Raw genomic sequence first — 22,662 nt, forward strand, 5'->3', positions numbered from 1 at the left:
AAGAGGGAAATAAGCTTTCAATTCTTCATCCTTGCGCCCAGCAAGGTTCAGCTGTGGTCCTCATCTGCTGTATAAATGTCAAAACCAACCAACAGCATCAGTTCCCGTGGACTTGTGTAGGATTTCTTCTGAAGTTCTGCTCAGAAACTTCTTTTCTAGAGCTTGAAGTAACCTTCTTTCCTGGCTCATTGAAACTCAGTGCTGAACAGACCTCCAGAAGGCATGTGATCCCTTTCTAGTTGCCTGCCAACTGCTAGTGCTGTTATTCGATGAACAATACACTCTTGAAGAGCTGGGAAGGGAGGATTGATATAAAAAGTCATTTTTTGTTCATTTTCAAAGTATCTTTTGAGATCTTCCCTCAACATTGACACTTCCCAGTCAATTACATGACCCATCGAGATAAAAAAGTTCATGTCTTAGCACACCCTACTGATGATTGAAGAGTATATGAAGGTCTGTATTGAAGATCTACTGATTACATTGAATTGTGAAGCCCCCAGACAGACCTTGATTTCTTGCCCTCACTACAAGTGTAGCTCTGAAGGCACTTGGTCGGTTGGCTGGGTTTGAAAAGGAATGCACAGGCATAATGTGGTTTTGTCCATAACCAACATAAGAAAATGGGCTCTGCTGTCAGGAAATAATATGATAGTAAGGGGAAATACAATGTTAGAGTGCCTTTGAGAATTATCTTAAGGATAAAATTCCTTCCCTCTTCTGCATCATAGTATGGGGGAATTTCTCCTTTAAACAGAGATATTTTGGTGGTTTGGGATTCTTACAGCCCTAGTATGGAAGAGCTTTAGCACTGATGCACAGGGCAGAGAGCGTGGGTTTATCTAAAAACTTGGAATGTCTTGGCAAGAGTCTCTTTAAATTGGGAAGAAAAACATTTGAGTTTCTGAACAGAACTGTAAATTAAAAATGAGCTTTTTCCAAGAGGAGAGCCAGTATCACGGCTGATGAGAGCCCAGCCCATCCATTCCATTTTAAATGGCCATCTGCATGCCAAGGAGGAGCCTGAGGAGGAGAAGTCCCAGGCTGGGACGGTGCACGGCTTCGCTCTTGACCTGAAAGTTAGCGATGGGTCCGGTCCTTGCCGCAGGCACACACGGGCTGTGCTCCGTCCCCCGTCCCCAAAAGCATGACCAAGTGCTGTCCTTCGATACGAGGCTGAAGGCGGGACACCTCTGCGTGTGCTGCAGGGAGCAGCGTTTGTAGCGACTGAGGATCAGTTTTTCCCTTTCTCTCGGTGCTCAGCTGGTCCAGGATGAGTGGGGGCCGCTCGGGGAGCCCAGGGGTGCCCTCCTGGGATGTGTCACTCTCACTCACAGCACACCTGGAGCCAGACCTCGCTGCCCCTCTCGTCTCTCTCCCACATGTTGCTGTGTTGGTTTGCTCTCCAGATTGGATGTTGATGATGATCTTGAGCGGGAGATTTTATGACCTTGAAATACTTGATTTCTGGTTAAGATTATTCTGTTTGTGGGTTTAGGGTGGGTTTTTTTCCCTTTTCGTTTTATGGATAGTTTTAACTTGGCCACTGAAAATCTCTGGTGTAAGCCGCTACTGGTTTTGCTAACCTCGTGAACATTGCTGGTAGCTTCATTGTAGGTTAGCACCTTATTTAAGGTCCCACCAATCCATGGAGAAGCTGCCTCGGGAGGGCAGGAGGTGCATGCAGGAGAAGGGGCTGGTTTGGGTGGGCAGCAGAGCTTTGCTTCTCGTGGCAGAAAACATGAGTCTCCTCAGTTTGGTCTGGGTTAAAAGCATCACCTCTGCTGCTCTGACAGTATGGTTTTGTCCAGCTGTTACTGATTTATCTCCAAGTGTGACAACTGAGACTTTTGAAAGAGAAGTTCATGTTTAAAAGGTGGGACTGTTAGATTGAGGCACCTGGTTTGACAAAGTAAGCTACAATCCTTTATTGCGTTCAGTCTAGTACATGTTCTGGAAATGCATCACATCTTGATTTGAAGTTACCCAAAGATGGATGTACCACGTTCCTCAGAAATTTGGTCCAGGGTTTAATTGTGGCCACCATTTTCAAAAAAAAAACCCAAACAAAATAAAGGTATTTATTATTTGATTCATTAGGCTGGTTCTTGCCAGAAGCCCTTTAATACTCCTATTTCTTTCATTTGTCTTACTTGTTTAACATGATTTTTCAGAACCTTCATTTTGAAGTGAACCTCTTCGTTTCATTTCAACAAAATATTTGTCAAATTTCCGCCCCTGCCCCCCCCCCTTCTACTTGGCAATCTCTGTGTCTCTAGTAGCACATGGGTTTGGGACTGTATTTAAAAGAGGCACTGCTGGCATTAGGGATTGTTTCGGTGGCAGCAACCAGAGACTTCGCCACCCTACAGCACAGTCCCATGTGGGCCAGGTTCATTCTTGATGCCAATTTGATTTTACTGAACTTGGGTGAGGGTTTACACTAGTGCAGCTCCCCTGAAATGCAGACACTGTAGAAACCCTAAAACGTCTTGCTGCGGCTGCAGTGGTGTCTCCTTCAGAGGGCTGAGGCTTTCCAGGCTGAACAGTTAGACCTCCCTGAATGGGTACAAGTAATCTGTTACTATTTTTTGTTGCCATGTGTAATTCCTACTAATTTAATTCTGTCATGGGGAAAAATAATAACTTCCAGGCAAGATCAAGACATGTCTAAATTTGAAGGCTTTTGCAAGGACATTCCATCTGGGTGGTCATACCTGCTCAGGCAGATCTTCCCTTCCTTTTTTTTATTAAAGAAAAAGGTCCTCACTTTTGTAAAAACACATGTGAAAATTCAACTTAATTTGAAGCTTATTAAAGGAAATCTTGATGTGCTTTGGAAAATTATGAAGACAGGTACTGTGTATTTGATAAACTAAATGAAGCTGAGACTGCGTAGCTGACAATTTAATTTCTTCCCAGGCATGGTGAACTTTCTCCTTGACTGTTCAAATACAGATCTCTGTTGACATCAACACAGAGTAAATAAGAGCAGGTTTAGTCTAGATTGTGGCTGGCCAGCCCTTGCACTTTAATATGTAGGCTCCTTTAGCTGTGTACGGATGGCTGACACATGTAGCATTGGGCTTTTGGTCTTTGTGTGTTGCAGACTGCAGAAGGCTCAGGAGGAGCATCGCTCTGTGGAGGTAGAAAAGGTGCACCTGGAGAAGAAACTGCAAGATGAGATCAGCATTGCCAAGCAGGAGGCACACCGGCTCCGAGAACTGCGGGAGGGCACAGAGAATGAACTGAGCAGGCAGAAATATGCTGAGCAAGAACTGGAGCAGGTAAGGGCTCAGCCAGAGGGATGCACTGACATACAGGACATGTCAGCAAGAACAGTAGGCGGTTCCTCATTCTGCTTCATCCTTCTGAGAAATCCAGTGAAGTCCTGCTTATAATGCTCTTCCACCTTCACTTTTCCACTCCCCTTTGTGGAGGAAAAGATCCAAGTATTTCTTCTGCTACTCCACATTACGTGTCCCCCGTGCAGTGTAACAGTGCTGCTTCTGTGTCGGGTAGCAGGGACTGTGCAGGTGCTATCTCAGGAGCGATGTGCTGCTACCACACACTGTCCCAGCTTGCCCTGCAGAAGGAGAGGTGTTGAACTTGACCTGTAGCTGCACCCCTCTGATGACTTCTAATTCCCACTCCAAACCATAAGCTCTTCCTTTTTTTTCTACTTTATCTTTTCATGGGTTTAGGAGAGATTTGTAATGAGTTTTCTTGTGCTTTACCATGTTTTCATAGAATCATAGAATCACAGAATGGTTTGGGCTGGAAGGGACCTTCAAGACCAGCCAGTCCCACCCCCCGCCAGGGGCAGGGCCCCCTCCCCCCAGCCCAGGCTGCTCCCAGCCCCGTCCAGCCTGGCCTTGAGCCCTGCCAGGGATGGGGCACCCACAGCTGCTCTGGGCAGCCTGGGCCAGCGCCTCGCCGCCCTCACGGGGAAGGGTTTCTTCCTCATGTCCAACCTAAATCTCCCCTCTCTCAGCTTCAAGCCATTCCCCCCTGTCCCACCACTCCCTGCCCTTGCCCAAAGCCCCTCCCCAGCTTTCCTGTCGGCCCCTCCAGGCACTGGGAGCTGCTCTAAGGTCTCCCCGCAGCCTTCTCCTCCCCAGGCTGCACAGCCCCAGCTCTCCCAGCCTGTCCCCACAGCAGAGGGGCTCCAGCCCTCTGAGCATCCTGTGGATGAGAGAGGTGTAAGAAGGTAATTTCCTTCTGAGGCCATTTAGCACCAGATTAGGATCTGTACAGCAAAGTTAAAAGAGTTCATATGCAATTCTCAAAAACATTAAAGTTTACACTAGCAGGAAGACATGTCCCCAGTTTATGTATTGTGATGTAGGCCTAGACAGAATATTGTGTATAATGCTGCTGCTAGCAAAAATGAAACGCTTTTTGCCCAGAAGGATACACAGAGCATTTGTAAAATAATCTGTTGTAGGTCAGAAAAAACACCCACCATTCCTACACCTAAAAACCCTGAGACCTGTAACAAAACCTGTAAGGTTATAATGGAAATCAAGGATGTTGCTCATGGCACCTGCATGCAGTAACAGAGGGCAGAGAGCAAGGACCTGGGAATTTTACCTTAAAACTGCCCTTTGCCCAAACCTACAAGACGACAATTACAGTTGCTCCTCCAGTTTCACCTGAGGGACAATTCTTACCTGACTTTAATTTATAGATTGGTTTAAACTGAAATTGTGTGAGCCAGAATTGCATGAGCCAAACAAGTACCTTGGATGTTCTGAGGCCATCCTCCCAACCTGACTGTGTGAAATTTTTTACGCCACCATGGAGGATGGGTAAGAAAATGAATTAAGAATCTGGGGTTTCCACTGAGAAGGAAGAAACAAGTGTCCTGGGCTATCAGGGAACCATGGGGCAGTTTAGCTTAGGTATGCAAATAGTCAGCAAACAGCAAATTTATGTCCTGCTTTGAGTACCAACAGCCCAGACGTCCACAGACGCCTCTTACTGGCTTTGCTGTCGTGATCCAGCATGATTCCTCCTGACTGGTCATCCAGCCTCTCTGCAAAGTCACTGTGCTCCATTTCAGGACACTCACTGGGACTTCTGTACTCACACAAACAGAAATTTGCCCACTTTGTATTGTGAGCCATTCAATAAGGATGTATAGCCTTCCTCTTTAACCCCAAGCCCTTATACCTGACCTGCTCCTGGCTTTTGGTGAAAGCAGGGTTTCTTCCGTCCCACTGCCCCCTCAGCTTTACGTTTGTTGAGAAACCCCGAAAGCTAGAGGTGACTTAACCGCTCTGTTGTTTCTTAGAGGCCTTCAGGAGGGATGCATTGGCAGGGTGAGTATTGGTTTTACCCACCTGACCCACACTGTGTGATTATAACATGATCACCGTCCCAGCAAGCTGTAGACCACAGATAACATTAACCAGTCACTCCCACTGACCGTAAAACTCATCCAATTTTAAGGTATCTTTGGGTCCCAGGGAATACTAAAACAAGACCTTCTTTTGCACTGGTTGACTCTTATCACTAAAATGATACCAGAGGGTTTAGAAGCTCCTACTGGAGTCAGGTGTATGAGGTGGAGAAGCAGTGTTTCTGGGATGGGACTGTCGCGTACTGGGTTGTTCATACCAATCCTCTCTCCTCGCTAGGTCATCCTCCCCCAGACCGTGATCCCAGCCGGGGCCGCTTACCCAGAGGGCATTCCTTGCTTTAGAAATTGTTGCTCTTAGCAATCAAAATGGGATCTTTGAAATCTTCACAGGAGTGTAGACACATAAAGTAACTCCTATTTGTACTGATTCCCCTGCAGAGCCCAGAGGGTTTGTGTTTGGCGCACTGCTGTATGATGGCTCATCTCAGCCACTGGTCCTTGGCTGTTGTTCTGCACCGCTTCCCTTTTCCACCATTCCCTAAAAATATTGTTCCTGTAAATGTTTTCAGCACTCCTCTACCCCAAATACCTAGTGGCAAGATTTCCTGCCCGCTTATCCTCTGTATTCCTAAATCACAGATGCTTGTGGATCATGGTCAGGGTTCTGCCTGTGGTGGGAGCAGTGCCTGGTGTCAGAGGGGAAAACCCAGACTTTCCTGGCATCTGCCGTTCTGAATTTGTAACTTTGTGAATGATTTAGGCAAACGTTATGCTCAACAAGACTAAATCACATGTAACTGATATAAGTAGTTGAACTCTTCTGTGTGATGCCTCCTGACTGCTTCTTGATGGACTGTGCAAACGTCCTCCAGGATAAAATACAGGATTTCATACTATTTGCATGTAACCTGGTGCTTTTGGCTCACTAGAAATCACACCTATGTCAGACTTGGTGAGACGTGACTGAGTTAAATAACAGGTTAAGGGAAAAGATCCAAGTTTGAGCAATCTTTTAAAAAAACGATTTTCTTCAGTCTGCTTGTGACTGTGCTCTGTGGGAGATGGAGAGGCACCGGCACCAGGCAAGGAGTGTAAGCACAGAGGTGGGAAGTGTGTGTTGGGCATTGGGAAGGGGCTGCTGCGGAGCCCAAGCAGGTCGCTGGATGCACTCCCACTGCCTCCATATTTCTTAGACGAGCTCCGAGCTGTAGTTGCCATCCTTCAGTTTCTCTGGTGTGGGACACGTTAACTTCTTGCAGGGCTTGTATCAGGCTTCAGGTTTCTTAGTCTCTCTGTATCATGTGTAATGGAAGAGAAGTGTTAATTCTTGATGGTCTCTAGCACTAAATGCTTTGATGTAAGGTTTTGGTATCTTCAACTTGCTTGTCACCCACTTCCTTCTAATTTTATAATCGCTCCCTTCTCCAGCAACATAAGTAAGTGTGTGGAGGAGACCAGACCGATGGTGTGTGGAGGAGACTCAGCTGGGATGGAAGGAGAGTCCCCCAGAAAACTACAGAAACTGCTGATTCCAGACGTGTGTTTTTTTTTTTTCCTGGGCAAGCAGCACATGTTTTGTGTCTAAATATTTTTATCATCTTGCTCCAGTGTGAAAGTTGTCTCTTGACAAGCTCCATTTGGCTCAGTAGCTGCAGTGAGGAGAAGGCGATTGCCTGCACCGTGCTGTCAGTGATTCTGCCTCAGGAGGAGAATCTGTGGGTTTTTCAGACCTGCAGGGAGGCAGAAAACTTTGCAGAGGTTTCTAGAGGCTATGATAAGCACCCTGAATATCCTTGCCTGAGATCTCATTCTCCGTTAACTAACTTGCACATCGTACTGTCAGCTCTGGAGGGTTTACCTGTGGTTTATTGCCATTGCAAGGCAGAGGAGCTGACGCAAAGAGGCAGAGCAGGTCAGCGATGAAAGCATGCTCCGCTTCTCCTCCCTGAGAGCTGAGGCAGGACATCGTCGCGACAGCTGGAAGTTTTTGAGGCAGGAGCTCGCCTTTAAGGAAAGCACTGTAGGGTGTCCTGGTTCTCGGTGGGATGGCTGCCCTGCCGTTCTTCTGTCTCTCACTTGCCCACAGTACCAGGATGCCCCATCTCTCCTCCTATTGACTTTTGCTTCTGTCCTGAGAAAGATTGTGTGGAGGGTTTGGGGTGGGGTTTTTTGGGGTTTTTGTTTGTTTGTTTTGGGTTTGGGGTTTTTTGGGGGGGGGGTTCTTGTGGTTTTTTTGTGTTTTTTTTTTCTTTAATTTTATTTTTTCCGGTGCCTTAAAAGCACCGGGTTGGCAGCCAGTGGCTGGGATGACCCTACAGGAGGGCAGGCTGTCCCTTCCACTTCTGCAATGCCATGCCGGCTGGTTCTCTCCCAGGTTCGAATGGCACTCAAGAACGCCGAGAAGGAGCTGGAGTCCCACTGCAGCTGGGCTGCGCCCGAGGCTCTGCAGAAGTGGCTCCAGCTGACCCACGAAGTGGAGGTCCAGTACTACAACATCAAGAAACAGAATGCGGAGAAGCAGCTGCTAGTGGCCAAGGAAGGGGTGAGAATTTCATAGAATCATAGAATCATTTAGGTTGGAAAAAACCTTCAAGGTCATAATTTCTAACCATTTATCTAACACTGCCAAGCCCACCACTAAACCATGTCCCTAAGCACTGCATCTACGTGTTTTTTAAACACCTCCAGGAATGGTGACTCCACCAACTCCCTGGCCAGCCTGTTCCAGGGCTTGACCACCCTTTCAGTGAAGAAAATTTTCCTAATACCCAATCTGAACCTCCCCTGGAGCAACTTGAGGCTTTTCCCTCTTCAGCATCCTTGTCCCACATCCTCCCCATGCAGCTGCGGGAAAGGGTTTGGGGAATGAAACCTGCGGAGTTGGTTTCTCTGCACCTTTATTTCCATTTTAATACCTTAAATTTACATATTTTTTTTTTGAAGTCCAGCATAAATCTTCAGAGAGGCCTAAGTAGGGGCTGAAAATGAGAGGCAATTGCCTCTCGGGGCACAGCAGGCACTGACCTAGGCATGCCTGTCAGCTGCATTAGCGTGTCTTCTGCAGGCTGGAGCCCCTGAAGTATGAATTGCTGCCTGTGCAACAGCACTGTGGGTAGTTACTGAGCAAAAGGTTTTGTACCTATTGAGCATAATCCCTGCTCTAGGTGATTTACATGCACAGGCAGCAAAATTTCTAACGCATGCATGCAATCTGTAGCAATGAATCATTTCTGTATTCCCAGTTGTTTCAAATTTTCTGTGCCAACCAAAAAGCAATGTGCTGCAGGGAAGCTGTTGTAACATGCATTAGTCTCTATGGATTTATGCGGTAGTCAGAGCTGGCAGCATATAAAAATTTCTCTGCCTTAATATGTTTTTATTATGAACTTTTTAACGTCTAAAATGGTTTTCCTTTTACTCTGTCAGTTCTCATGTCCACGTTCTTAGTTTACCTTTTGTAAGTCTCGAGTTAAAGCCGCTTGATCTGTGAACCAAAGAGCTGTGTGCAGACACTTTAATACAGGGAAGGTAAAAAAAACCAACCTCAAACCAAAAAGCTTCCCCAAACCAACAACCCCAGGGCATTAACAGTATTTGGTAGTTTACTCATGGGAGAGACAAAACAAGGCTTTATGAGAGCCATTGGCTGTGTGAGGTAGCTGGTTCAGTCCCCGCTGACTTCAGGGAGAGCAGGAGAAGGGCCAAGGAGTGTGAAACCCTCAACCTGCTTACTCGCTGCTGGCAAATTCCTCACCCGCTGTGCTAGGAAGAATAACATCACATCCTTCAGTAAGAACACAGTTCACACTATTTACATGTGTGCGGACAGCTGCAGGTACTATTTCTGTCTCAGCCCATCCAGGATGTTCTTGTCCTCGAGAAGACATAAGGTTGTCTTCTTCCTGTGACCTTTTTTTTGTTGATGTTCCAGGCTGAAAAAATTAAAAAGAAGCGAAACACCCTGTTTGGAACATTTCATGTTGCTCACAGCTCATCCCTAGATGATGTTGATCATAAAATCTTAACTGCAAAGTGAGTATCTACTTAATACCTTCCGTTATTTCTGCCTTCCTCTTTCATCCCTCTCGTGTTACAGACACGAGTGTGTTGTAGCCTGTACAGGTGCTTCTCGTCTGACTTTGCTGAACTTCTGTTCTGTTGACTTTAGTGAGCTGGGATTGGACTTGCTCCTTTTAATCAATAACCTTTTAATTTTATCTGAGAGAAACAAGAAATCACAGTTATGCAGAGCAATGAAAAGTCCCGTCAAAATGAGGGTTCGGGAAGCTGCAGTATTCTTAAGCAATTTTCCCTGGATATTTCAGTAGTTGCTGTTTTTCTTAATACCTGTATTCCTGAAAGTGGAATGAAACATGTCTCAAATATTAAGATACAAAGCTGAACCACTAGACTCTGTGTTTCAGACAACTCATGGTGTGTTTTCCCTTCGTTCCCTACATTCTTCCTTGCTTGAACCTTGCTTCCAGGCAAGCACTGAGTGAAGTGACGGCTGCGCTGCGGGAGCGCCTGCATCGCTGGCAGCAGATAGAGCTGCTCTGTGGCTTCCAGATCGTCAACAACCCAGGCATCCACACCCTGGCATCAGCCCTTAACATTGACCCCAGCTGGATGGGCACCCCGCGGCCTAACCCCTCACACTTCATCATGACCGATGATGTAGATGATTTGGATGAAGAGATCGTGTCTCCCATGTCCATACAATGTACGTAGTCTGTGTTAGCTGTGCGTGGTGAGTCTGTATCTGCCGGGTGCTGCAGGCTGGGGCAGACCTGGAACGGTAGCTCAAATGCGTTAGGAGGAATTAAGTCTTTTTTTAAACAACCAAAGGCAAATTGTTAGTTTTTAAGGGTCAGGAATGTCTGTAAGCACCAGACCACCACTGCTGGGATTGCTTGGGCCTGTTAATTCCAGCAGACCTAATAATTTATAGATGTTACTAGTCGTCATTTAATCTATGTATGCTGTTCTGTTCAACTCACTGAATTTAAGTATTTACTAAAAAAACCCAACAAAGCCATGGGCTAGACTCACAAAAGGGGGAAAGGGAAATGAAGTGCATTTTCCCTATCTCCCCTTGGCTAGAGCACTTGTTTGGGGTATAAAAGGACTTGAAGACACCCCCGCCTCATGCACAGCTTTGGACTTGCACATCTTGCCATTCCGCGTGGGGAGGAGCGGTCTGCTGTGGTGATGCTGCCCACCTGTAACGACCTGTTAAATGTTTCCTGGAGCAAAGCCTGGAAGCCCAGTGCTCCATCTCCTGCGCATGGGTTGTAGTCACCACAGTGGACGTTCTCTTGTTCCATATTGGTGACTGTTCCTAAACAAAGTGCATCAGCTCCTGTGAGGAGGAATGGGGCTACTGGAGGGGGAGGCTGGGTGATCCTGCTGTCATCAGCCCAGATCTCTTGCAGGAAGCAGTTGAACTTGGGTCACCCTGTGCCTGTTGCACTTTCAATTGCTGAGCTCTTGGATTAAGTGGAGGCTGTCTCCTTCTCTGCAAAAGGTTTGAATCAATCCTGGCTACTGTTCCCATGTTCAGCTGACCCAGATTCAGCCTTGCTTCGCTCAAAAATGCATTTTCCAAATACAGTTTCCTATCTCTAGCTATTGCACAAGAGAATGAGAGAACGGAAGACGTTCTTTGACCCCCTGTGACAGCGGTCTGGGTGGCACAGGGAGCAGCATTGGCTAGAGCCCAGCTTTCTGAGCTGGAAGAGGGGAGCCCATACTGACAGTGTTAGCTACAGGAAACTTAATAATTGTCTCTGACTCGGGTCACTTGCTGGAGGGATTCATCAAGGACAGGTCTGTTTAACTGGGTAGAAGATGTGGGGGAGGAACAGAAGAGTCTTGGGGCTGGCAGCATGCGCTGCAGGAGATGCTTTATGTGCCATAGCCATCCCCTCCTTGTGGTCTCAGGCTCTGGTTCGATGCCGTGAAAGTCTGGAGGCGAGTGCTGAGGTTGAGCTCAGGGTGACGGGGGCTGAAGGCAGAGCACTGAGCGTTTGGGTAGCCTGCAGGATGTGAAGGCAGGAGCAACCGGGGGTCTCTGCACGTTTCCTGGGCTCAGCAAACATGGTGGTTGCGGTGGGGGTTGATGGGGTTGGGTGTACGTAGGCAAGGTTTAAAGCCTCAGACAGGTAATGGTGTCCTACTAGTCTTCGTGATTATCAGTCACCACTAGAAAGCAAGCTAGACAGCTCTAATAAAACTCTTGCAAAGATGCAAGCTAGGTATTAATGAGAGAGGGATGTCTGAAGAGATGTCCTAACACATGAAGCACGCTCTCCAGAGGATGTGAGCTGTACAAGGCACGAGCCTTCATCCAAGATTTTAAGCCTCAGCTTCTTTGTGCCTTGCTGGAGACACCTTGAGCGAGGTTTTTGCAGCCAGGACTTGCAGTTCCATCAGTCCAGTGACCTGCAGTGAGCCGGCCTGTCTGCCTCTGTGCCGCAGCACTGGTGGGCATCCCTGCGGGTGATAACTCCAAGTTCCCAAAGCAAGGGAATCTTTGCCTTGCCCTGGGGGATTTTTTTTTTTCTTTGTATACTAAAATCACTTCAGGAGAGAAGCACAGAGTTTTTCCTCCCCAGACATGTTGGGGGTGTTGCTGACTGCCCGTGATGATTCTCCTGGTAAATCACATTTTTCTCTCTCCCACTCACACCTGGTTGGCCCATCCCAGACGCAGCCTGGCTTTTCGGGCGCAGGTTCAGTGACCGCTCGTCTCTGTCCTCGGAGGATCAGTCCCTCTGGAAATACCCTGGTTTGGTTCTCTTCAATTATATTTTAATTTTTTATTCTACCCTCTGCCCTTTTTGCTGACTAAAATGCGTACACAAATTTTCCAACTTTCTGGCACAGAAAACTAATGAATGTACCTCTCTTCACTGAGTCATCAGCATCTTTACTAACTCGCAGGAAGTCTGGTGGGATGAAGAAGAATCACAGTTCACTGTAGTTCTCACGTGCTCTTGGGTTTTGCTTTTCAAAAGAAATCCAGTTAGGAAATGTGGAGAGTTGTTCTTACCCCTGAGGTGGAGATTAAGGATTCAGGCTAGGCCAGGAGGAGGTGATAACTTTCCGTTTCCCATCCCACCTCCTTCTCGGTGCAGGTTCTGCTCACAGCCCCTCCGCTGCCAGCTGAGCCTGACCCCGATCCCTCCCCACTGGGGCTGCTGCTGATTGCCATGCCTTTCTTCTCTCAGTATCATTAAATAATTTGAGCGATGCTATTATGCTAATCTGTCCCTTATGCCGGGGACACAGGGACAGCACGCTCAGCCCCAGAGATGCCAAGCCTCCTGTTTTCTGCTGGAAGCCTTCCCTTTGTGGAGCACTACCGAGCGCTGGCCATCATGGCATGGAGGAGGACAGGCATGTGCAGCAGCAGAGAAGGCTGTGCGCTGGCGTTGGTTAGGGCTTGCATGGTAGTGGTCTTCCTCAAGATGATGAGCAGGTTATTTAGCTAACATTGACAAAATGTTTGTAGTGGCTGGACTGAAACGGTGTTTGGGGGAAGCGAGGGTCCGCTGTGGCTGTGCAAGGCTGAGGTCTCAGCCTTTGGTCCTGTGCTTATCGTAGGGTAAATCATGCAAAAGGAGAGACCAGAGGTGTAAGGCGTCAAGTTGGTAAATGAGGAGTGGAACACCAGGGGAAAAGAAGTCCACCAAACACCCTTAGGGAAAAAAGCGTGATCCAAGAGAAGAAGAAACTTTAGCAGAAACCTGTAATCCCAGTTAATTATTCTGCAGGGCTTGAATCCCTGTTAGCCCTCCAAACAGAGGCTTCTAAACTGTATCCCTGCCAGCAGTGGGCAAGTAGGGATGAGCTGTGCTATTCCTGTCCATGCTGCCTTAGTTAGCAGCATTGCTGCTGCAGAGGCACAGCAGGAGAGCTGGAACATGCTCCGGTTCTGCCCCTCGCCACCTCTGATCAGATTTTTGCAGTCCCTGCCTGGAAGCAAGGGATTTTTTTCCACCTCGACTCTGTGTGCCTCAATTTTACTTAATTTCAGCTCTGGAGCGCCTAAGAAAAAAGATACCTTGAAATAGAAAGTGGATGGTATAAAGAGCTCCAGTGAAAGGTCTGTAGATGGGCAGTGTAGTACAGCAAGAAGCAGCAAACCTGAGTGGTGCAACCCTGTGAGAGAAACTGTGATGAACTTTGGGAATGTGGAAGCAGCAAAGTTGCCTGAATTATTCTTGCTTGTTCCTTCTTCCACTTGAAATATGTCCCACAGTGATCCTTCAGGTACCTGAGTCGTCGCTGTCAGATGAGCTGCAGGAGGCTCGTGTTTCCTGGCTGTACGCTTTTATAGCAGTGATTTGCTGGTTCTTCGATTCCCGAAGGAGCTCTCCTTCTACTCCATTCCTTAGCTTTCCTGTCTGTTCACCTTTTTAACCCATTTTTACATGTATTTCTTCTGCATATAAAAAATCCTGAACAATCCTGAACACCTTATCTCCTGCAAAAGAAGGAACATCTTGTACGGAAATTACAGCTAGTGGATTAAACACAACCAATCTGGTTGTCTTCAGGGTGGCGGTGCAGCCCAGTGGCTCCTTAGTTTTCCACATGTAATGCTCTGCCTGACTGGAACGAGCATGCAGGAATCGCCGTCTCCACCTCCACGCAGGTGAAGGTGCCTCCCTGCACCTCTCCGAAGGCGACTCCTGCCTCTGGCTCGGTGTGTAGGTGTGCTGCAGAGGTAGTGTTGGCTGGGTGCAGGGGAACTGGCTGAGCTCTCTGGCCTGCGTTACCTACGAGGTAGGACTACGTGGCCAGAAAGATTATTATGATCTTTAAAAGCTATTAATCAGCTGGTGACCGTGCACTTGAAGGAAACAGTCCTCTGAACCAAGACGAATTTGCAATTAGGGAAAAATCTTTTTCAAATTGAATCATAGAATCACAGAAGGGTTTGGGCTGGAAGGGACCTTCAAGACCACCCGGTCCCACCCCCTGCCCCGGGCAGGGCCCCCTCCCCCCAGCCCAGGCTGCTCCCAGCCCCGTCCAGCCTGGCCTTGAGCCCTGCCAGGGATGGGGCACCCACAGCTGCTCTGGGCAGCCTGGGCCAGCGCCTCGCCGCCCTCACGGGGAAGGGTTTCTTCCTCATGTCCAACCCAAATCTCCCCTCTTTCAGTTTGGTTTAGCGTCTCTTTGATCAGTAAGCTAGTCACGAAATGGACTGGGAGCCGGTGATACCACTTTTGGACCAGAGCTATCATTTTGGGTGCAGACTGTGATGAAAGCCTGTGCCAACCCAATTAATACCATCGTTACTGCACATCTGCCACGTGTCCCAGCCGTCCTGCCCCGCAGAAGGGTACGAGGCTGGGAGGTTTCTGCATCTTCATAGAGGCCTTCCTGCGCCTGAACACATGGTGCAGCTGTACTTGGCAGCCCTGCTTTCGGTCCCACATGCCTGCGCCTTGCTCCAGGAGTTGCACCGGCACGGCCATGCTGGAAGCCGGAGCAGAGCTGAGCTCCGCTCCTGGAGTCACCTCACTGGCTTTAGGTGCCTGCATCTGAACTGAGCACTGGAGGCTCCTTTTTTAGGCTGTGTAGGGAGATAGTACTGCAAGGCATGAAGCATCTGAACAGTTTGGATGTCTGCGTTAGGATGAAATGAATCATGCCCTGAAAGTACCGGCTTCTTCACATTTGCTATAAAGGGAGCCTGGGTGGTAGCTCTGACGTAAAGTTGGATAGGATGAATCATGCAGCCAGTTTCTGCTCCAAGCAAGATGATCAGATAAGGTGTTCAGAAAGCACCTATATCGGGAATGTCAAACATTTTTTCACGGGCTGGGCATTAATCTAGCATGTTAAGCAGTAGCACCAGCTTAATGCTTCTTCTGCATTAAACCAGCATAACTTACAGCACAAGGTGGGATGGCTGCAGTGGCCTTGGGCAGGTGTCCCGGTGACAGAAGGCACAGTGCTGTGGTGCTGTAGCCCTGGCTGTGGGTGGCAGCTTTATCGCGGTGCCTCCTTGCTGATTTGATGTGCAGTCTCCTTCCAGCTGCATTCACCATTCTCCCCTTTCTCTCATTGCAGCTCCTGCCTTGCCCACCACAGTTCGCCAGCGCCTGGTGGACCCACAGCACGCCCACGGATCTCAGAGGTTGGTAGAGAGTTACGTGCAAGGCCAGAATGAGTCAGGCCAACCTGCCCATTACCGGGCAGGCAGAGTCTCTCTCCGTCGAATGCATAGCCTCTCCTCTGGACAGTCTTTCAGTTCCGACCTTCCCAGCACCAGCCCATCATGTGCTGCCACCACCACCTCTTCCACCTCTTGCTCCTCATCCACCACCACTGCATCTGCTCCTGCTTGCCATGTCCACCCTATCTATTACCATCACACCACCTCCTCTTATTTCCTTCAGATGGACTCCATCCCTGATCTACCCCCTCCTGATGTCACCTCTGGAGTTCGCTGTCGCACTGAGAGCTTTGGGTATATTGCTGTTTCTTTTTTAGCTCCCTCTTGCCTGCTGTGTCTCAGAGCTGCTGCTTGCTCGGGTGCTCTTTCTCCTAGATTCCTTGTGCCTTTTCCTTTTGGGCCTTTATTTCATGATTTTTCCATGTTTGTTTCCTCAACCGCTCTCCTGTGCTAGTGGACCCTCTAAGGAGTGCTCCATGGCCCATTCCCATACCAGCAAACTCAGTGGGTGCATAAACCAAGGAGGTGCTGTTGTTTAACTGTAGCTAAGCAAGCGAGAATTCTTGGGCACTCAGTTATTGCTAAATAAGTCAGTCTTTCACTTGGGTGATGCACCTGTGAGAACAAAGGTAACGCAACTAATCAAACAAACACTGACCTTATTTGAAGCCTTGACTTATTTGGGGTCTTCACAAGCGAATTGCAAAGGAAACATGTTGGGTAGATACTATGAGATAGTAGTTGGTGTTGCCAGAGGGATGAAGAGGTGGCGAAAAGCAGCATTCAGGAATTTTGTATTTCAGAGTGACTCTACCTCTGGTTCAGTAGGGGATGAGGCATGGTTGTGTTTTGACTAAGGAACATCTGAATAATGAGGAGGGAGTTGGAGCTTCTTATTGCTGGATCACTGGCATTAACTTGGTCCCTTTCAATAGTGACAGCCAGCAAGTGATGGCTCTTTGGAGACCTCTGTACGATGGCATCCAAGGGACCGGTTCCCATCCACATCCCTAAATCCCTGACCTCTCCTGATTCATTGTGCTGGCATTAGAGAGGCAAATGACTGGGTGGGCTGTAGATGCGGGAATCCTGTCTGGTCTAACTGGGGTGCTGCACAGGGCCCTGGGGCAGCCATCCCCAGTTCAGAAATGTTCTTTACCCCAAGCACAGAGGATCGTGTTCCTCGGGCGGCCCCAGGGTGGCTTTCTTCTGAACAAGGTCCGTGGGCAGCAGTTTTTGGAGGTCCTCGCCCCGTGTGGCTCATGGACGCACCCAGCTCCAGAGCACTGTTTGAGCCTGCATCTGTTCCGATGCTTGGTTTAAACTCTCGGCTAAGGGGTGAGTGGGGTGTGTGGTTTGTATGGTCTCTAGTTCAGGGGCATTGCAGGCGCTCAGTGCAGAGGTGTCAGCACTGGAACAGACAGTGGAAGGGGGCTGTGATGGGCCGTCGGGAGTCCTGTCCTCCTGCTCTGCTGGGGAGCTGCCTATGACCATGGCCAAGTCATTTCATCTCTCTGTTCTGTGCTTTCTCCTTGGTAAAATTAAAAATAGTCTCCTTATCCTCAGTGTTGGGGAACAGACTTCTGGGAAAAGGCTGGAGGTCTCTCAGTGAGGAAGTCGATAGGGGCAATGTCCTTTCATGTTTATATCCAGGCAGGATGACATTCGAAGTCAGCACATCTTCATTCCTCCCAGCACATTGTACCATTATTCCTTTATCTGTAGGTACCTCTGCCCTTAGGCGTAGGTTCTCTCCTGACGTCGTTTACACAGTCTCTGTTTCGGATGCCTCACCCCCTCACTAACTTGTGTGTCTCACAGCTGGGCTGCCTGCGGACCGGAGCATCCCTAAGCCCAGGCTGCGAGCAGCAGCGCCGGCAAAGCCCCACGCAGCCCCAGGCAGAACATGGACTCTGGAGTGTCGGAGAGAGGGGGAAATCACTGCACCTGCTCCACAATTAGGCAATTACAGAGCAACATTTTGGTTAATGTAGTAATGTTTGTTTGAGAAAACAAGCAGCATAATTAAAGATTTAGATTAATTACTGCCAATTTGCGTGCAGTTGCAGCTGTCCTGGTTTGACCGATAAAAGCTGGGAATGCTTCTGGTAACATCACACAGCCCCTGTTTACCATCGACCTTCCTGTCTCTGTAGAAAGCAGGGCTTGTCCTGGGAGCTCGAAGGTTGATGTACTGTTTCAAAAATAGCTGTATAAACATGATTATTTTTTTTCAGCTGAGGCCTGTGATACACTTAATTGCTGACCAGGTTAAAGTCTCAATCCTGCAGACTCCCCTGAGAGTGGCAGGGGGAAATGTGGTATGACTTTGGGATCCTCATTAGGAAAGGCAATGCTGCTGAGGGGTCGTTAGAAGAGAATAACTGGGGTCTTCTTATTCTCCACAGGCAATTAGGAGCTCGTCAGAACCTCATAGGTCACAGTTCAGTGGAAGGTGGGACTGTTTTCTCTCTGTTCCCATAGCAAAGACCACCTGTTGATGCAGGATAATTTAGCAGTGGAGTTTTGCAGGGTATGAACTTCTCACCTAAGGTTTGCTTCAGCTACACAATAGCAGATGACTCCAAAATCCATGCTCATCCATTCTCTGTTCATTTCAGAAAACAGAAATGAAGACTTGGGTGCCCAAACGTGTTCTTATTTTGTTGCTTTTAATTTTTTGTCAAACTGCATCGTTAGCAGGTCCTGCTTAGATGCATCTCTAAAAATACGGCCATGGAGGCATGCCACAGCACAAGCCAATATATTGCTCTTTCTCTTTTATATAACCAGTCTCGGAGGCCTTTACATACATCCCTCGAGCTCCGCAGCCTCCCAAAGAGGCAAGCAGAACAGATGGGGAAGCTGAGGCTGAGAAAGGCCTTCCAGGGAGTCATTGCCAAGGATGAAAACGGAACCCAAAAAATTCCTGGCTTCTGGCTCCCTTGGTAGGAGGAGAGTGCTACCTTGAGTGCTTTGGGCTGCTGGATCGCTTTAGCCTCTCTCGTATCCAGCAGATGCCAATGTTGGCGAGACCTCACAAGAGATATCATCTCAAACAAGCTGTTCCCCCAGAGAAAGGCTCGGGGATTGCTTCTCTCCGTGCAAGCTGTATACGGTGCTAAAGTCTGCTGGGGGTTGACCTGGTAGGGACCTTCTCTCCAGGCAAGGCCAGCGCGTGGCCGGTGAATTGCTTTCATGAACTCCTCACTGTTTGCTTCTCTTTTGCAATTGGCTTCAGAGGATCCGGTGCAAATAAGGTCAGAGCTGTTCTGATTTTGAAGGCTGATGTGTGTTTTTTTTAATGTTAACGAAGGGGACTGGGTGTCCCTGGGGGGGAGAGGGGTTGGAGGATGCTGTGTGCACAGAGGTTTCTGCTGCCAGTGCCTGCTTCAAGTGGTACCTGTGGATGAACGTAATGGAGATGGGAGTGTAGGACCAAATCCCCACGCTGGTGGCCTTTTTCCAGCGGGGATGGGAGGCGGCAGCCAAAGCAAAAGCAGTGTCAGTAATCCACAGAAGAGAGTCATTCACAGCTCTTCCAGAATGGAGGGAAGGAAATCGCTGTTGGATTTGCGTTGTTGAGGCTGTTGCAAAACCTCCGACTGTGCCGCACCAAGCTCAGCAGAATAACTGAACTATATAGCAAATCTGACTCTGCCTTAAGGGAAGCCTTTGCTGCCCTGGTACCATGTGCTAGCTAGGTATATAATGTATAGCCTTGCAGCTATGGGTGCTCTTCGTAAAGAGCAGGGAGTGGTAGAGGCACCAAGGTCTGTGTGAGGCAGGTAGACCAAGCCCTGCTCTTGTGTCAGATGCCCTTGAGCCACTCATAAGCTTTCCTGCAGCCTCTGTCCTGGCCCACCAGAAATCATTCAGTGGGCTGCAGAGCTGAAGAAAAAGATTCTAGATCATCCTCCTGCCCTCTCCCCTCTTTCTCCACCACTGCCAGACTTTCTTTACTCCATGCTTTGCTCTCCGCTTCTTTTGTTTGCAAAGTCAGTCCATTCCCATCTTCTCACCCTCTCTCATTTACCGCGGTCGGTTCGGATTCGTGGAGTGGCACGGCAGGAAGCGCAGGTGAAAGCAGATAAAAACCAGCAGCAACGTGTGCATCCTGCCTTCACGTAGGTGAACGCTGTCAGCTTCACTCTTCATAGATTGTAAGTGGGCCCAGCTACATCAAAAAGAAAGCAGCAAACAATGCAACATTGTGGCTGGGATGGAGGAACATGCTGTCTTACATCAGGCTCCCAGGTATTTTCATGTTCAGTTGGTGGTCTGAGGTTTTCAGGAGGGACGAGTATTCAGTAGTTGCTGCTGTACCGCAGAAGTTCTTTCTGTGAAGGCACCTTCCCGTCATACCGTTGAGGCTGGCTGTGTCCTGGGCTAGCATTTCCTCTTGAAAATGGAGCATAAGCCTTGTGAAAATTAGCAGGATAAAGGCCAGCCCTTTTTGGCTGAGCCTCACCCAAGATGACTGGCAATATCCTGGCAATGATCTTTCCTTCCCTCTTGTCCTGACACTGGACTTGGGAGCATCCCCTCCTCTTTGCTTTCTCGGACAAAGCCAGTGTGCATCCCAGGGAGTCATGTCCCTGCAGGCGCACACCTCCCCTGTCTTGCACTTGCTTATGGGAACCACCAGGAAGGATCATTTTGGGCTGTAGAAAGTCCCAGCAATAGTTTCCAACTGTTGGCATTCACTTGTGAAAATCAGTTGGTGCCCGTGGGTGCCGTGGCAGGGATGCAGGTGGTCCCCCTCTGCGTGTGCCTGAACATCCAGCTCCGTCAGCTCTCGGGGTGGGTTAACAGACCAGCCGGCCCCTTGAGCCATCCGTGGCACGGTGAGTACTGTGCCCATCTGCTGGCTCCTCACGTGGTTGAACTGCAGCTTTGCAGAGTGCCCTGGGAGCTGCTGCTGCTTGAGGTCTTCTCTTGTCCACTGCTGACGTGCCACTTGGCATGCTGGTGTCAGCAGTCACGGTGTCCTGCCTCTACCCTTCAGGAATGTATTCCTGAGTTACAGCTGGATAGATTATGAGTAAAATTGGTTAGCTTAGAACCATTGGGATATCTGAAAAGCATGTGCTCGTACCCTGTTTCCCCCATCAGCTCCTTCAGTCCCCCTCTGGATGGCAAGCTGGCAAGCTGAGAGAGAAAAAAGTGTGGTCCGACAAGGTTGGACCAAGCACAGCACCCATTGCTGTGCCATCCGTCCGCTCCCGCACAGGGCATCCCCAGGGATCCACAGCGACAGCCACACCTGCAATGGGGAGGTGGGCCCTGCAAAGTGACCACCGACCCCTTGATGCCCAGGGACCCTCTGTTGTGGTGAGAGCGGTCCTGGGAGGAGATGTGGTGGCTGTGGTGTGCACCAAGGAGCTGCTGTGAGCTGCTCACCTGCCGGCATTGGCCAGAGGCAGTGTTTTGCCTCCCTCTACCCGGGGTGCAGGACCAGCTGTCCAAGGATCAGGTTCCCAGAGTCTGCGTTTGGGGGAAGAAAACCCTCCTGGACCAGAGGATGTTTCTTCATGTGCTGTCGTCATTTTCTCCACGCACTGCCATAGCCACGGGATTGCTTTTGGCTCTTCTGGATTTAGGACTGTGCACTAGCTTGTGAGAGAGGGAGAGGCTTGCTGGATGGCCTCTGAGCTGATGGGTGTTTGCAGATCTCAGCAGGGAAAAAACTTACCTTCTTCACAAATGAGGCATTTTTGAAGTCACCTCAGTTTAAAAAAAATCTGGGTTTTGCTGTATTTGCTACCCTTACTTTTGTTTTAAAGGATTATTTTTTTTCCTGACTCTCACCCAGACACCTTTGTGATTATGGGTTGGGTCGATTTTTACCAGAAAAGAGTAACTCCACTTCAGTGGATTACAAAGTTGAATTTCAAGCGAGCAGGTGTTACTGTCTAAACCTGCCTTCACCAGCCATGGTGTGCTGCACCTGCACTATGCTCAGCCACTTCATTGGGTGAACTTCAGCAGAGGGTGCAATGCTTTTTGCACTGAGGTCTGCAGGGAATCGGTGATCTGACCCTGCTAGAGCGGTATGCCAGCCTGGTGGGATCAGCTGGAATGAGTCCAGAGTGGGCACTGTGGACCTGCCTGCGCTGCTTGGAGGTGGTCCTGCCTGCCTGTGGTCCTGGCTCAGATCAGCGTCATCTCCAGCCAGGGTTTTGCCCTGCTGCCTCATATATCTGCCTGCACGGTGGTGGCTGAGCAGTCATGATGGACCTTTTTCCCTTGAACTCAATGCTGCTGACCAGCAGATGTGTGGGCAGCAGGATGGGCAGCTCAGAGGACGCAGCTTCTGCAGCAGCCTTGCTCCTTCTCCTCAGTGTGCTGGGAGCGAGCACCATCCGGGAGGACACACCGACCGCTGCCTTCGCTCACTTGGCATCGGTCTGTAGGGCTGGTGCCAAACCACGTGGCCAAAGTCAGCTTTGTTTTCATGGAAAGGGGGCATTTTCCAAGTATTCGTGGAGGAAATAAACCTCTGAAAGCATGTTGCTCGGCACCAGCTCACCCTCGCAGCATCTCTCGACAGCAGCTGAGCATGTGCTGATGGCTTCTGCCACCCTTTCTTGAGAGAGGTGACACAGTGAGTGGCCTGGCAGAAATTCCTCAACAGAAATTTCCCCTTTGCAGATGCGTTAAGCAATGGTGTGAGTAAGAAACATTCAAGAGGAGCATAAGACTCCTCACTTTCCTAAAGGAAAGGACTTGAGTTGTTGTGATTGCAGTTACATCTTTATTCTCCATTTACTAGCAGCAGCCTGAGGTCTCGAGCCCCCTGGCTTGTGTGGGTGCCACTGGTGTCCACCTTTTGGAAGACGGCTCTGAAATACTCTTGTGTTCAGTCCCATTAAGTTTTATTGATGCTGCTGTTCCCAAAGCTGACTGCCCATGACCAACCCCAGTCATCCCAGTGAAAGCTGTGGGCCACGGGCCATGACAGCGACCTTCTGCGGAGCTGCGGTATCTGCCGGTGGCGTTGAGGAATTGGGAGCTCCTGTGGCTCCATACGGTGTGTTTCATCGCAGTTGTCTCCCTTGGATGGCCTCCAAGATGCTCACTCAGAATAGCTGGGGATTTCACA

General features: G+C 49.0%; 1 protein-coding gene across 9 annotated transcripts in view; it reads left to right on the plus strand.

Moving 5' to 3' along the window:
• The window catches only part of STIM1 (stromal interaction molecule 1), a 112,849-nt gene that overhangs the window by 84,707 nt on the left and 5,480 nt on the right, over window positions 1–22,662 (plus strand). For 5 of the 9 annotated variants that reach the window (XM_056327117.1, XM_056327116.1, XM_056327115.1 and 2 more), the window contains 6 exons: window positions 3,110–3,287; window positions 7,740–7,907; window positions 9,297–9,397; window positions 9,853–10,088; window positions 12,075–12,155; window positions 15,452–15,518. In XM_056327117.1, coding sequence (XP_056183092.1) covers window positions 3,110–3,287; window positions 7,740–7,907; window positions 9,297–9,397; window positions 9,853–10,088; window positions 12,075–12,155; window positions 15,452–15,518 — 831 coding nt within the window. Of the gene's footprint in view, window positions 1–3,109; window positions 3,288–7,739; window positions 7,908–9,296; window positions 9,398–9,852; window positions 10,089–12,074; window positions 12,156–15,451; window positions 15,519–18,350; window positions 18,750–22,662 lie in introns of those variants that run through there. The other 4 variants (XM_056327119.1, XM_056327120.1, XM_056327121.1 and 1 more) reach the window with 3 other exon arrangements.

Source organism: Falco biarmicus, chromosome 2 (genome assembly GCF_023638135.1).
Source record: "Falco biarmicus isolate bFalBia1 chromosome 2, bFalBia1.pri, whole genome shotgun sequence".
NCBI classification, from domain to species: domain Eukaryota; kingdom Metazoa; phylum Chordata; class Aves; order Falconiformes; family Falconidae; genus Falco; species Falco biarmicus.